Genomic DNA, 16536 nt, shown 5'->3' with positions numbered 1-16536 from the left:
CTTCTTGTCAATTTCACTGCCTTTGCCATGAGCGGTGGACTGACGACTCGGATGCTACGAGTATACGGTCTTGCTGAACAATGGCATTGCGTTCAGTTTCATTCTGTGAGTTCCACAGCTTGACTAAATGTAGTAATTTCGCCTTACGCGACTTGTTCTCTTTTTGTTTACGTTATTTGTTCCCTGTTCGTAATTTTAACGTAAGTACAGTGCTTTTTGATCTTTTTTGAAATTAATTCAACAAAGATTCCCACTCAACGCAGAAAACAGTTTGTTTGTTTGTTTGTTTGTTTGTTTGCTTAACGCCCAGTCCACCACGAAGGGTTATATCAGGGCGGTGCTGCTTTGACATTTAACGTGCGCCACACACAAGACACAGATTGAAGTCGCAGCACAGGCTTCATATCTCACCCAGTCACATTATTCTGACACCGGACCAACCAGTCCTAACACTAACACCATAATGCCAGACGCCAGGCGGAGCAGCCACTAGGCTAGATTGCCAATTTTAAAGTCTTAGGTATGACCCGGCAGGGGTTCGAACCCACGACCTCCCGCTCACTGTGCGGACGCCTTACCACTAGGCCACCGTGTTGCGGTAGAAAACAGTCGGCCTGTTGATTTGTTGCTATGTGTCCAACGGATGGGTTTATTCCATGCAAAAGTATGGGCACATCTCAGATGTTGTGCATTTAATCGTAAAGTCTGATATAATGTGGGCGATGTCGATTTCGCGAAGTCCACTTGACGAAGCTAACTGTACAAAGCTTTGGCACTGAATTATCGGTAAACAAGAGGCGAAGCCATCAAGGCTCACGTAAGAAATCGACAAACAGTAACACAAACTCAATCACTCCGTCACACATACACACACACACACACACACACACACACACACACACACACACACACACACACACACACACACACACAGAAAGAGCATAGGTGAAACTGTGCAAGAAAGCGAGACACTAGATCTAGATCTGTCTGTCTGCATGTAGCCTACTTACAGGGACACGACTGCCAACTAGTCTCGGCCCGCTCAAAATAATAATGACGTCTAACCCTCTTACGTCATAATGTGACGTCAATGTAATGTGACGTCTTCAAATGTTAGAGTTTCTACCACAGACATACACACGCACGCACGCACGCACGCACATACGCACGCACGCACAGACAGACAAAGTTACGATCGCATAGGCTACACTTACGTGAGCCAAAAAAAAGTCTTCGCGAAGTCAACCATGTGCTCAATCAAGGAAGGCCTTTAGCCTAGTTAAACAAGCCTGCTTTCGTCTTGTTTATGAGATTAATAAATAGTTCATAGAATAAACATTCTTAAATTGTTTGTTTACTCTTTAATTCTAATTTCACAGACGGAACACGTCGAATTCTTCACATGATCGACACGGCTGGGCCTCATGACTTTCCCGCCATGCAACGCTTGTGGATCCAGCAGTCGTCTGCTTTCGTTGTCGTCTACAGCGTGTGCGATCCCGCATCCTTCAGTTCTGCTGCTGATATCTTGAAGCAGATATACGAAGAAAAGGGTAAGACAAGTTTTCTCCACTCTAGGTTAGTAAACGGTACCTAAAACTTAAAGATAGTACACCTAAAGAGCCATATGACTGAAAGCCCTGGGAGCTCCGTGCACCTTGAAATGTCAAGGACAGAAACTTCAATTTCTCAGATTTAAGGAAGCCGACCCGGACTGGCAGAACCCACTTTCAAGGGAGGCTGAAACTACTTTACTTCTATTCTGTTTGTTTTTCTAACGTGTGCTACAACCTTAATCAAAGCGAGGATTTCAACTTTAATCATACATGGAATTTCGTTTCGTCTCCACTCTACTCAATGCTGTTCTTATCCACAAGGCTAAAAGAGTTTTGATTGGTGTTGTCAAATGTGTGATCCGGCAAAATGTAATCGAAGAGAAGGATATTCACACAAGTACCCTTCCCAAACTGTGCGGCACTGTCTTTTCGCACTAGAAGCCGAAAACACGTACTTGAACTGAAGGGATTACGCAACGCACTAAACCTGAGAAGAGCGGGTCCCGTGACGCACTAATGTTGCGTTATCATGCGTACTGTCGGAATTCTTCTTGTCGTTCGCTGTTAGATCGTCAGTCCGGACTGCAGGGCGAAACTGGGGCCGTATAGCTTCTTTTGTAGCGCTGTCTCCTCTGGCCAGATGGTGTCCCTCAGAGCACTGTGGTATGGACAAGCCTGCAGGATGTGCTCTGCTGTCTGATTCTTTCCACACGGACATAAGGGGGAGGGAACACTGTCGGAATTGATTTTGAGACTGAAGTCGTCTACAAGTTTCCATACAGAATGGACAAGAACGTACACTGGGCTGGATTTCGAAGGCGAGAATATTCACCAGATCTGTACCGAAGCGAATTGATGGTCGAAATCTAACTGATATTTTTATTTTTAAACTCTTTGTGTGGAGGTCTTGCAAAACTTCTAAAAGTCCTCCTGATCTTAAAGATATTGAACTTGTCAAATCCAGGTGCACGGAGCCCCTGGGGCTTTTAGTCATACCTCAGGCAGCTATCCGTTAGAAGAACTACCAAGTTTCATTGACTTGCACCCAAAGAGTCAAGAACTGCGATTTTTTTACGAATCAATTTCGAACTCGGACCCGGCTGGTCTTGGCCTATTTTTGGATCTAAATTTAGATCAGGTAGATCACCACATCATGCACACAAAAAGACACGTCACTAAGCAAACTATGTCAGACGTCATCATGAGTTTGTGTAAAACAAAATCGAAGCCGGAATCACTCAAGTTGAATCGAACTCCGACCAAACACCAACGTAATAACTAGGTTAATTTATGCACTCGCGTGAACAAGAAACTGTCGAGCTTCACAGATGTCGTCGTTGGGTAGTTTTGGGTTTGTTTTACTACCATAGGAGGATTTTTGAACTGTAAATGCACTCAGCTGCAACAAAAACGCAAAACGAAGGCTGTGAGCTGCACTGGGCCTTTAAGACCCTCTGGCCTGCTAAAAATTAAACTATAGGAGGTTCCGGGATGCTCTGGGAAGAGAGTGAGCCCTACTTTACCCAAACTTTTCTCTCTTTTTTTCTTCTTAATCACTGTTCCAACAAATATCGTGCAAATCTGTTTGACCTGCCACGGACATTGAAATTATGATGTAGAATACCTCTGGCTTTTATTCGTTTATTTTTGTTCTTTGAACATCGTCGATGTATTTCAAAACCATTCAACACTTTTTTCTTTTTTAATCACTGTTCCAACAAATATCGTGCAAATGTGTTTCACCTACCATGGACATTGAAATTATGATGTAGAATACCTCTGGCTTTTATTCGTTTATTTTCTTCTTTGAACATCGTCGATTTAATTCAAAAGCACAATAAGTTGATAATAAGTTGATTTTAGTGGTGAATTTATGTTCGATTGAGCTTTTTGATCGTGTCTTTGTGGTATACAAAATGCGATGTGGTGCCAAGAGAAAAATGTCCATGTTTTTGTAAAATGAAAATGAACATTAACCTTTTCTTATCTTATCTTATCTTATCTTATCTTAACCTTTCATACGTTTCTCCATTGGTATTGACAGGGCTGCATATGTTCTCCGTGGTGCTCGTAGGCAACAAAGCTGACCTACTTCAAGAAGAACGCGTCACGTGTCAAGAGGTGCGCGCGCTCAGCGCTCAGTATGGCTGCCTCAACATCGAGACCAGCGCAAAGCACTGCCTCAACATCGACTCCATCTTCCGATGCCTCCTGATGAAGGAGGTACCGCCTCAGCTGCCTCAGTACCTCAGGGACAACCCTCGAGAGCCTGACATGGTCAAACCGACCCTCTTCTGCGCTCTCAAGAAAAAATGATGGAAAGGAAAGACAGGGGTGGATAATGTATGAGTTGTTTACTGCCATCAATGCGGCTGCTCACTCGTGTGTCTGTGAATGGTTTCACGATGGTTACCCCCCCCCCTCCCCCTTCAGACACTGGATATTTAACTTGTGACAATGTGCACTTTTAGTACCCTTACAGCCAAGTGCCCTTACAGCCAAGTGCCCTAACAGACTTTTGCCTTTACAGCAAATGCCCTTACAGCCAAGTGCCCTAACAGACTTTTGCCCTTACAGCAATTAAGTGCCCTAACAAACTTTATGCGCGGCCTTAGCAGACGACACGAACTTCTAGTCTACACAGCTTAATTACATCTGAGCGGCGGCCATGTTTTATTCCGCCTAAAATCTATTTTCAATCAATCAATCAATCAATATGAGGCTTATATCGCGCGTATTCCGTGGGTACAGTTCTCAATAAGCGCAGGGATTTTTTTTAATGCAATTTATATCGCGCACATATTCAATGCCGTGTGAGATAGAATTTTTTTTACACAATACATCACGCATTCACATCGGCCAGCAGATTGCAGCCATTTCGGCGCATATCCTACTTTTCACGGCCTATTATTCCAAGTCACACGGGTATTTTGGTGGACATTTTTTATCTATGCCTATACAATTTTGCCAGGAAAGACCCTTTTGTCAATCGTGGGATCTTTAACGTGCACACCCCAATGTAGTGTACACGAAGGGACCTCGATTTTTCGTCTCATCCGAAAGACTAGCACTTGAACCCACCACCAAGGTTAGGAAAGGGGGAAGAAAATTGGTAACGCCCTGACCCAGGGTCGAACTCGCAACCTCTCGCTTCCGAGCGCAAGTGCGTTACCACTCGGCCACCCAAGATTGATTGAGTTGCACGTGCTAGTTTATGTAATCTAAGGCTATATATTTCTTTTAGATGTCAATAATGAATGGATATAGACATTATGTTGCTGTATGTTCGTGCTTAAGTATTTTTTAAGGCCCTGTTGTTCCTTAAATTGCTTTAATGTTCGATCAGCTTCGACCCAAACCTTCGATGCTATCTGAGTGTTAGCGCCAAGTAGGTGACGGCTGGAATTCCTTTATTATCTCCATAATTGTAACTTTTTCGTAACTCTAACTTAGTGCACTCCATTTCTTATTCCCTCAAGATACTTTTTGAGTTAAAGTGCATTAATAAATGTTTGGATTAAAGGCACAGTAAGCCTCCCGTAAACCATCACAGAGCTCCCCGAGCGTCTACATACAGTACAAGCATACTTCCATTTGAACGCTCACCGAACGGGAACATCCTGGCTGCTTTCTGTCGAGCGTGAGAAATTTTCAAAGAATTTATTTTCGTGGACTTGTTCCTCTACAACAATGGCGCCTCGTTTTGGTGCTGGACGGCTGTTATGAATATTCAATACCGGAAATCACGCCCGGACAGTAAGCCTCCCGTAAACCATCACAGATATTGTCAGGCTTTTACACACAGTACAAACACCCTTCCATTTGAACGCTCACCAAACGGGAACATCCTAGGTGCCCTACGTAAAGAGCGAGCAATTTTTAAAGAATTAATTTTGCAGATTGTTTCGAACACTTTTTGGACCCATCCTGAACTCAGGTCAAAAATGAGTTACTTCCCTTCTATCGATGTAAATTGGCAATAGCCGTGGATCGATGATTATCAAAATGTTTTTGGACCGTGGTGCGTTTTTACGCTAGACCTAACTTTTAAAATCTAAATAATAAATTGACAGCTTGTTACACAAACATTCTTACAAAAGAATTCTTTTTTCATCAAGACAAGATCAGTACAATTCGAAGTTGTGAAAGTTTGAAAAAAGAAAAGCCCGGAAGCAGGGTCACGCAAGGGTCGTAGCAGACGACGGTTTATGCATATCGCCGTTCCTCTCAACAGTCAAAAGCCATCGCTAGAGTTCTTGTGAACCACAGCCGTTTGTTTCGTGCATAAAAACATGCTATTGTAGATAAGCTCACATCAAGTCGCATTCAAATGACTAACTGACGACTACATTGTGAAAAAGGGAAACTGGATCACACGGGTTCACGATGGCTTAGGGGTAAGATAAACCACGCAAAAATAAATTCTTTGAAAATTGTTCGCTCTTTACGGAGGGCACCTAGGATGTTCTCAATCGGTGAGTGTTTAAATGGAAGGGTGTTTGTACTGTGTGTAAAAGCCTGACCGTATCTGTGATGGTTTACGGGAGGCTTACTGTGCCTTTAATCCAAACATATCATATCTATATGTTTTTGGAATCAGAATCGGACAAGGAATAAGATGAAATTGGTTTTTTTAAATCGATTTCGGAAATTTAATTTTAATCATAATTTTTATATTTTTAATTTTCAGAGCTTGTTTTTAATCCGAATATAACATATTTATATGTTTTTGGAATCAGAAAATGATGAAGAATACAATAAACGTAATTTTGGATCGTTTTATAAAACAATAATTTTAATTACAATTTTCAGATTTTTAATGACCAAAGTCATAAATGAATTTTTAAGCCTCCTAGCTGAAATGCAATACCAAAATCCGGCCTTCGTCGAAGATTGCTTGGCCAAAATTTCAATCAATTTGATTGAAAAATGAGGGTGTGACAGTGCCGCCTCAACTTTTACAAAAAGCCGGATATGACGTCATCAAAGGTATTTATCCAACTTTTTTTTTAAAAAGTCCGGGAATATCATTCCCAGGAACTTTCATGTCAAATTTCATAAAGATCGGTCCAGTAGTTTAGTCTGAATCGCTCTACACACACACACGCACAGCCAGACACACACACACACACACACACACACACACACACACACACACACACACACACACACACACATACACCACGATCCTCGTCTCGATTCCCCCCTCTATGTTAAAACATTTAGTCAAAAAGGCCTCAAAGTTCAAAGAGTTGCAAGACGTTAACATTGAGGTAAATAGACCTTGACAACAATGACGTAAGAGTAAAAATGGCTTATGAACCTGATTGTATAATTGAAAATACTAGTGATGACTCAAATAGAAGGGAGTGCTGTGTTCGGTCCAATGAGCAGTACAGCCAAGATGCCACTCTTCATGATGGTTACGGTATCGTATAACATCAACTAGTCCCTTTTGTGTGTACTTGTCTTTTCGTGCCTGAAGAAGACCCACAGGTCGAAACGTCGCCGTTATTTCGGGTTGTTCTGTGTTGGTCATTTTAACGTGAGTACAGTGCTTTTTGGTCTTTTTGTAGTCCCTGTGGGACATGAAGCATTTGAATTGAGCCCGGAGTCAACTTCGCAAAGACTTCCCGAAGTCTTTTTACCGAAAACTCAGTGCTCAATCTCCGTGTGGCCAGCTTCGCGAAGCCGACTGCGCCCAAGTAAGGACATGCTTTAGGGGGTGAGAGTGACGTTAGTGAGAGTGACGTTGTTCGTGGGGGTGACGTCAGAGGACTGGCAACCAGAGTTGAACTGCAGCACAACCACGGCGTAAGTGATGATGGTCCCCACGATCTGCACACACACAGGTTGTCTTTTGATATCATCATTGTCAATTCATTGGTATGCTCCAAAGCATGCGCTATTGGTTTGAATGGTTGATTAGTTTGTTGTTTTTCAGCCGTTCTCGGTAGGCTACTGAGGTGCAATATGCTGGCGCCTTTGGTTATTCTTATGTGACAGGGCGACCACTCACCAATTATAGAGTGAGAGAAGATGCTAAACACATGAATAAAGTTTTCCATGCCAGTAATCTGCTGTTGTCACAATGTTATCTGTTGTGTCCGTGAGTGAGAGTCCAGAGAGAGTCCGTAACACATCATCAACATCAAGAGAAACGAAACATCAGTTCACCGAACCTTTCACACTTAAACCATGTATACTGTTCATTTTAAATTGACATAACGTACAGTTGGTATGCCTTGCCTTGCCTTGCCTTGCCTATATGGCGACTTTTGACAGTGAATAGATGGGACCTCCGAATGATACAAATACTACAATCCTTCCGAGAATGCCTCAAAACGACACATACGGCTGCTCTTGTAATGAATAAAGCTGTGGAACATGGAAGGAAAAGAAGACAAGCATTAAGCTATAAAAACACATTTTAAGTTGACGAATTTTGGCATGTTACCTGTGTCGTCAACTTGGAGGGTACATACGTAAGCAAACTTTAAATGCATAAATGTCTGTGAAGGGATACTTACTTCTCTCTCTTTCTCTGCTAAGAGATTTTAACAAATCTCGGAAGAAAGTCTCTGCTGACTTTCAATTGTTTCTTTCACAATTTCTGATGTTTTATATATATATATACATATATATATTTGCAAATACATATTCTATATGTTTATAAACGTGCGTCTGGGTTTATGAGAGAAAAAAAGAGTGTACGGTATTTCAACATCTTGTTCACAGAACACGCAAGCCTGCTGTTAATTCACAGAACCGACTTTGCTGTCTAAAAATGTAGTTGCGTTCTTTTGAATGATACATACCAAATAACCAAAGGGAAATAATCGCTCTTTATGCATACGACATGTGTAATAGAGTAAGCGAGAGTTGTACGGAACCTTTTCTCCTGGCACCTGAGAGAATAACAAGCATTGAAATGAACAAGCGACTTTCATCCTCAAACTATGATACATACGTTAAGCCTACCTATAGTTTACAAGAAAAGAGTCCAAGACCTCAGCCATCTATACCCATCGCAGGATGCGCACGTGCATGCCTTTATGAAGGAAAACATATTGCGTGTTTTCATAGTCACCAAGCTACACTATGCCGCCAATCAACATAGAGGAGGATACATACGTTACACCCCGTCCACACAGCTCTGCGACCTTGCGAAGACCATGCCGATCACCGTGATCATCCCCGCTCTGAAAAAAAGTATCAACTCGGGGCATATGGCCACGACCCGGGTACGCTTATTTTGAGCACGTTCAACATAAGCGTGGGGAGAGCGTGCAGCTTCCCGACCTATGAGATTCCACCCCGACCAAACCCACTCAAGAAGATCCTCCCACGTTTGGCCACGCTCTCAGCCACTTTTCCATCGTAATGGAAGCGGCGTCTATATGTGTGAACGGGGTATAACCGAACATACGTTATGGGCAGAATATATACCTGCGCAGAGTCAGCGGCACAGACGACGCACTGCATATTATTGATGCTGCGATAGGGATTATGACGAGTACTTGGCCTGTTTTCTTTTCACGCAACGTGTAGCGGGCTGAGATAATCTGCAGTGCGTCGTCTGTGCCGCTGACTCTGCGCAGGTATAATCTGCCCCCTAGCGCTCCATGGGCAAATCAATACACAATGATGTTGAATTACGAACATATGAAAGGAATGTGGAAATTAAGTGGAACCTCACATAGATTTGTATATATAAGAAGAAGAGCTCTTGTGAAAAACCCTGTCAGTATGATCGGTGCTGGTTCACGTTTTGCCAGTCAGTCTGTTGACTGTGTTGACAAACACATTTTGACGTCGCAATTGCACCTCATGCTGAGAATGGGTGTTTGAAGGTAATGTGTTTTTGCACTTCTAAGCCTTTTTTTTGTGTGTGTTAAAGATTAAGAGTTTGATTTTATATGTTTGGGTTTTTACCGAATGGCTTTGTTGTTCATAATTCAGTCCCTATAAAGTTAACTGCGGTCTCAATTTCACCCTATTTTGGGGGCGAGCTAATTTTTTTCCAAATAATGGCGTCAAGCTTTCTATTCTTGAGAGCAGACAGACGGACAGACTGACAGATCGAGACATTTTTTGTACCAAAACTAAAATTTCACGCCCCTCTAACCAAGTCAATTGTCGAAACGGTATATAGAAAGTCTCAATGGAATAACACAGGTACAGGTTTGACTCGTTGTTTTGTTAGATAGAGTACCAAACATATCGCAAGGATATTTTTGCTGAGTTTACTTACTGTGAGATACGTAGCTCTGTTGACCGGAAACAAACCAAGAGCCGTGATACCGATGTGCTCTCGTTGAACCTGACAGAGGAACACGCTGACCTGCGGGAAATAATAACAATGCCAATCAATATCCTGGTCTCCATTTTTAGCTACATTATCTGCGACCATTAACGAGAGCTGAAATAGCGCATTAGACTTCCCATAAAATGCAGTCTTTATCCGACGCTGTGAAAGGTACACGTGTGTGTGTGTGTGTATGTGCGTCTGTGTGTGTGTGTGTGTGTGTGTGTGTGACCTGCAAGAAATAAAACAATGCCAATCAATATTCTGTTCTCCATTTTATAGCTACATTATTTGCGACCATTAACGAGAGCTGAACATTCATACCGCTTAAAGGCTGACATAGTCCTATTTAATTAGTTTAATTACTTCCAGGGCTTTTCCCATCGTTACGGGGATGTATAAATTAAGCTTCCTGCAAAGTTTTAGGTTTGAAGTCCTTACCAATTACGAGAAATAATTAATTCTTTATTGCATTGTTTAGCAACAGTTCTCCAGGACTTGGGCTATTTTTAGACCGTTGACGTCACTTCATGACGTTTCGTAAACCAAAGATGGCGTTTGAGACTGTTCTGTTTACATTCGACACTATCAACACCACTTTGCAATACTGAAATAATTTTTTCTGTGTTCGAAAGCTACAGCCAATCGTTATTATATCCCCTGAGGTACAGTTTTATAACATTATTGGCACATGTAAACAATATGAATTAATCAATGAACGCTACGAATATGGCAGCCTTTAAAACCATTAGACTTCCCATAGAATGCAGTCTTAATGGATATTGTGAAAGGTGCTCATGGACTTGTCAATTACACAATGTGCAGAGTTTCAAAAACTTCAGCTTCGCTGAAACTCCTGAGCTTTCCTCTTTGCGTCAGTTATTCAGTCTTGCGTGTGTGTTTGTGTGCGTGCGTGCGGAGGTGTGTGTGTGTGTGTGTGTGTGTGTAAGCGTGCGTGCGAGCGTGCGAGCGTGCGTGTGTGTGTGTCAGTTTTTGTTTTACATCCAAAGATGCTCGCCCAGAAGACCCGTTTATTTCATCCCTGATTTTTGCGCTGTATTTGTAAGATTGATAAGTGAAAATGACTTACACTCCTGAAGTCTCGATCAGTGAGGGAGAAGACGTCAAACTGAAGGAGAGCACCCTCCTGCTCGTGAGCCTGTGTAACAAGCAATTGTAATTTGTCACTATCGCTTTTGTCATGAATAGTATTGTCATCTTCTTCCATTCAGCGTATATAGTCATCATCATGATCATTATCACCAGCAGCAGTGGGAGCAACAGCAGCACCACTACCGCCGCCACCATCTCCATCGTAATAATTATTTCCATCGCCGTCTTCATCATCTTCATCATCATCATCATCATCATCATCATCATCATCATCATCATCATCATCATCGTCGTCGTCTCTCTCCCCCCTTGTCTTCAATTATCATCATCAGCAGCAGCAGCAGCATCGTCAGCAACATCTGATCATCGTTATCATCATCATCAGCAGCAGCAGCAGCAGCACCATCACCATCACCTCACACACACCCACACACAGACACAAACACACACGCTGACACACACACACACACAAACACAAACACACACACACACACACACAATACAACACAATACACACACACAACACACAAAGACAACACACACACACACACACACACACACACACACACACACACACACACACACATAAACTTACCTTTCTATTCAGCAAGGCTCCAGCCGAAGTACAGCAAAGAATCTGCGCGGCAACAGCCAGCAGAGAGATGCAGAGGGTAAAGTACTCGGAGCTGGGAAAAGCCCCCAGTACCAGGGAATACATGGCAAAGCAAGCCATCAGGGTGCCCTCCCAGTACACCGTGAACACCACGCTGCCCAACACGCGGTCTGCCAGTCGCACACACTCGATCAGCTTCAGGTGATGATGCCGCAAATATTCGATCTCGCTGCCAAAGGATTTTTGTGTGTAGCATAACTGTTTTCCCTGCGCCGGTTGGACCTTTTCTCCCTTGCCGAAGACCTTGGTTTTGCCATGTCGTTCGCTTTCTTGAACTGTGGTGTTTCCAACGCTTGGTTTGAATCTAATGTAGTTTGGTAGCTCATTGTTGGAGTCTGGGGTTCTGGTGTTCGCCACACCACCGTCAACTGCTTCCGGTGTGAGACTGTCGACTTCCGGTTCATTTTGAGTGGTGTCACAAGTCCACTCAAAGGCATGTTGCTCACATGCTGTTTCACCCGCAGAGGCTGAGACGGGTTGAACGTGCTGTGATGATCGCTGCTGTTGTGGTCTCCGAAGAAGTTCTGGACTGAGGCGAAAAGCACTGCTGGAGTGGTCTTCAGGAATCTGGTTGCCAATTCTGGTTGTTTGTTTTGTTTCGATTTCATTGAACGGTCTGACAGTGAGGGTTCTTGGCTGTTGTCGTGATGCAGTGTTGGAAACTCTACGGCTACCACCTTGTGCTTTCCTGTCCGTAGGATTTGTGTGCTTCTTGCTTGGTTGAGACATTGGATTCTGCGATAAGACATGACGAGAAGGATGTTGTAGTTCATTGTACACGATGGGGCGTGGAGCGTTGTGATACGCGGCGGTGGACCTTTGCGCTGTACTCGAGTGGTGGAGGTGAAGGATCTCCAGCTCTAGTTCATCGGACACGTCCAGCAGATCCCTCACCGCGTTGATCGTGCTTCCACGAAAGTATTGCGTCGCCTGGTTCTTCGTGTCGTCATCACTGACGTCAACTAGCGGAATCGTCATCGTTGCTGACATTTGTGAAGCATGTTCGTTCGACTTGTTATTTGCATCTGAGCCACGTCTGACACAGTTGCAATCATATTCCGGATGGCTGTGGGTGTCCTGTGCAAGTTGTTGAAAGTGCGGCGGACTGATCTCGAATTCTTGGTCAACGAGTGCATCATCATTCTCTTCATTTGCTGGGTGATGATGCATGCTCATCGCCATCTCTCGCAGGCGTCGGGTAACCTCCGCAAAAGCACATCCAACGACGTAACAGAAGAAGCAGATGTAAGCCACCAGCGTAAAGAAGCCAGAGTACATGAAGAAGCTGACGTAGGCGTACGCATACATGACTACCGTGTACATAATGGTGCCGGGTTGGGCCGGCAAAAGGCGAACGCTTTTCAGATTCTCCCCGTCATCAACATCAGAGCGCAAACCGACAGCTTGGAGATACAGCGGAACCGTAGACACAGCCCAAGTTAGCACAGCCGAGCTCAGAACGGCTCCAACGATCAGCCTCAGCCGTTTCAACTTGGGCGCTGTTCCCAGGCCTTGGAAGACCCTCGCTAAACCCTCGGCCAGAGGCGGGAAATCTCTCGCCATCATGTACAGGTGAGTGACGTAGTGCCACACAGCGCTAGCAAAGACGAACAAGAAGAGAAGAATCACCGAGGTTTCTGACGTGAGACCCGAGAAGTTGATGAGATAGGGCGCGTATCGTGCACAGTTGAGAAGGGAGAGCAGAAGCATGGCAGCGGAGTGGGCACTGGTCACCATCCTGCACGTGACACTCGCGTTACGGAGAGACGTGCATCTCCCGCGAAGGCCGGGCCAGTCCAGATACACGCCGTTGAGGCGGTAGACAAGCTCCCACACGCGGAACAGCTCCAGAGTTTTGTCTCTGTAGGAGGACACGTCAGCGTCAGCATTGTCCAAGGTGGCGTGGTTTGGGTGATGTACTGGGTGGACTTGAGTTATCTTGGATTTCATGTTTGGTCGCTTTGCTCCAAAGAAACTAATGCATCAAAAAGTCAAATCTGCGCGGGAATCAATCAGGCTGTTGGTTTGTGCCCAAGAGGAGGTGTGGTCTTATCTCGTGTAAAGCCTTGGCATATCAGAGTGTAAAGCCTTGGCATATCAGAGTGTAAAGCCTGGGCATATCAGAATGTAAAGCCTTGGCATATCAGAGTGTAAAGCCTGGGCATATCAGAGTGTAAAGCCTGGGCATATCAGAGTGTAAAGCCTGGGCATATCAGAATGTAAAGCCTGGGCATATCAGAGTGTAAAGCCTGGGCATATCAGAGTGTAAAGCCTGGGCATATCAGAATGTAAAGCCTGGGCATATCAGAGTTAGTGAATACGTGAGCAGAACATGTATTCGTGGGAAGGACTTAACTTTTGCAGAGATTTGGAACACAGGAGTCGGTGATTTTGACCACTAACATTTCATACTTGCAAATTGGCTGTTACATTTTGTTTTCTTTTTCTTACTTTTCTCCGTCATGCGCTAAAACTACACTCTTGTCAACTTTCGTCCCGCGCGAAGTTAAGGACGGAGTCTCTGCATTGTGTACACCATAGGAACAAGGAGATCTTGAACGTATGATCACGTTTTGTTTGGCCAGTTTCTCACACTCGCTTCAGATTTCTTGAATCCACAAATAGACTAATTCTGGCACTTACTCGTACGAGGTGCAGCGGGAATTAGTGCTGGCACTAATGATTTGATCGTTTTTGTCAAGTCTGCTTCAAATAGTTTTGCTGCAGTTGCTTAATTTTATGTCAGCATGAAAACACATTGGACTATGAAATCTCTTTTTTTTTAATTTTTAAACTAAAATTACTAATAGTTCGCGAAGCCGTGGTTTATAGTTACTTACTAGTCCTGAATTTGGCCAACAAACACACGAAACCCCTTCAGCGGGAGCTTTGACATTTACGTAAAATCGTAAATTTACTTGAAAATCTCATGTCTGACGTTATACTCAAACGAATTTCCTTTTTTGTTCCAGAAAAAAAGGCAGGTAGATGCACCAAAGTCGCACATTTTAAACAATATTCTGTGAAAGCTCCCTCAGAAAACACTCTCTGTTCACGAACATACCAACACCAGTCTGATTAAACCACTGAGAAGAGATCGCATCTTACAAATCAGCCGAAACTGGATCGCACATTTCAGTTTTTGTTAAAGAATATTTCTACCTTGAACTCATATTATTTTGCCCAGCAAATATTGTCCTCAAACAATAGAAATATTGGATTGCACAAGGCACTTGATAGGCCTAACGATTTCCCGGGACACACAATGCGCCCTCTTCGCCCCGGAAGAAGGAGTAACATAATTGTATCTTTGTAGATGGACAGTGATTATTGTCATAATTAGTTTACATTTCCCGCCCGTGCTCTGTTCTCTCTTACTTTCTCCTTGTCTTTAAAATAAAAATGGCAATTTAGACACTTTGTATTATTTGAAGAAAAATGGTTATAGTGTTATATCTAGTTATAGTGGGTTTTTTGAGTTCATAGGCTTGTTTGTCCTTGAATTTAATTATCAATTTTCTTTCCGCAGTTTATTGATAATCATCTTATTCTGGTATTTTCAAAATGTAAGCAAACTCTTCTACTCTCTTTTGGTATGGATTAACACTTAAAACTTCCTTGTTTTCCAAGAAGTAAGATAGATTGCTCCAGAAAGATTGTTCCGAGAGATACATATGCCACTCCGAACTGTAAACAACTTGACCGAATTCTGTGTGTGTGTGTGTGTGTGTGTGTGTGAGTGTGTGTGTTTGTTTACATTTAGTCAAATGTTTCAGGTCCACTGGGAATCGAGATAATGGTGGTGGTGGTGGTGTGTGTGTGATATACAACTACATGTGTGTGTGTGTGTGCAGAGCGATTTCCAGAAAACTACTGGGCAGATCTACAGGAAACTTCATGAAAGTTGAGGCAGCACTGTTGCGACCTCATTTTTGTTGGTATTAGAATGACTGAAAGTTTGGTCAAATAATCTTTCACCAAGTGCCGACTATTGGATTGCAGTTCAGATTGGAAGCTTAAAATGAATAAATTCATTTGTTAATTAAAATTCTTAAAAAAACGAAATTTTGCTTACAGATTCAAAAATGATGGCATGGTATTCTTCTTATCATTTTATGAATCCAAAAATAAGATGTGTCATGATAACTGAAAATGTGCTCAACATTTAAAATAAATCGGTCCTATGGTTGCAATTGAATGCTTCGTTTTTTCGGGTTTCAGCTAGCCAAGTCTCATTAGCATAGTTGATTGATGACTGATCAGTCTTGAAATATTAGTTTCAGTCTAAGAGATTAACTTATTTTTTGTATATACAAGAAAAAAACACCTTCGTGCTGCTTGGTTGGTATTGTCATTTTCACGGTTTATCCATTTTCAAGAGTATGTGTATTTGAAAGAAGATTTTGTCGCAACTGACTTTAAGAATATGTGCTTAATGTCCATTCATATTCTGATTCAATTTATGCATGCATGTTAGGCGCAGCGAGAGAGAGAGAGAGAGAGAGAGAGAGAGAGAGAGAGAGAGAGAGAGAGAGAGAGAGAGAGAGAGAGAGAGAGAGAGAGAGAGAGAGAGAGAGTTGAACTTTGAATTGAACTTTATTTTACAAGGATTAAGATTTAAGGCTATGCCTTTTTCTTGTGACCCACAGACACACAATGATAAATAAAAAAATAAAAAGTTAACAACAAAAAGAGGTGGGAAAAATAAACATGTGATAATAATGATGACGATGATGATGATGATGCATGAGGAGCATACACATGTAGTTATTCACAAAATCAAATGCATAATATGCAGGCTATTATGCATTAAAGAGAGAGAGAGAGAGAGAGAGAGAGAGAGAGAGAGAGAGAGAGAGAGAGAGAGAGAGCACATATAAAACATG

The 16536-nt window shown here is 42.8% G+C and overlaps 1 protein-coding gene across 1 annotated transcript; it reads right to left on the bottom strand.

The window, feature by feature from the left end:
* Positions 1–5595: 5595 nt before the first annotated feature.
* LOC138945942 (uncharacterized) lies at positions 5596–12843 on the bottom strand. The gene is made up of 4 exons (XM_070317476.1): positions 11573–12843; positions 10955–11023; positions 9811–9900; positions 5596–7394 (listed from the first exon to the last, which is right to left on the bottom strand). The coding sequence occupies exons 1-4, from the start codon at positions 12830–12832 to the stop codon at positions 7275–7277; spliced, it is 1539 nt and encodes a 512-aa protein (XP_070173577.1). The 5' UTR covers positions 12833–12843; the 3' UTR covers positions 5596–7274.
* Between the last annotated feature and the right edge of the window lie 3693 nt (positions 12844–16536).

Source organism: Littorina saxatilis, linkage group LG13, assembly GCF_037325665.1.
Source record: "Littorina saxatilis isolate snail1 linkage group LG13, US_GU_Lsax_2.0, whole genome shotgun sequence".
Taxonomy (NCBI): domain Eukaryota; kingdom Metazoa; phylum Mollusca; class Gastropoda; order Littorinimorpha; family Littorinidae; genus Littorina; species Littorina saxatilis.
The sequence above is the reverse complement of the archived record's forward strand: the minus strand, read 5'-3'. Positions and strand labels throughout refer to the sequence as shown.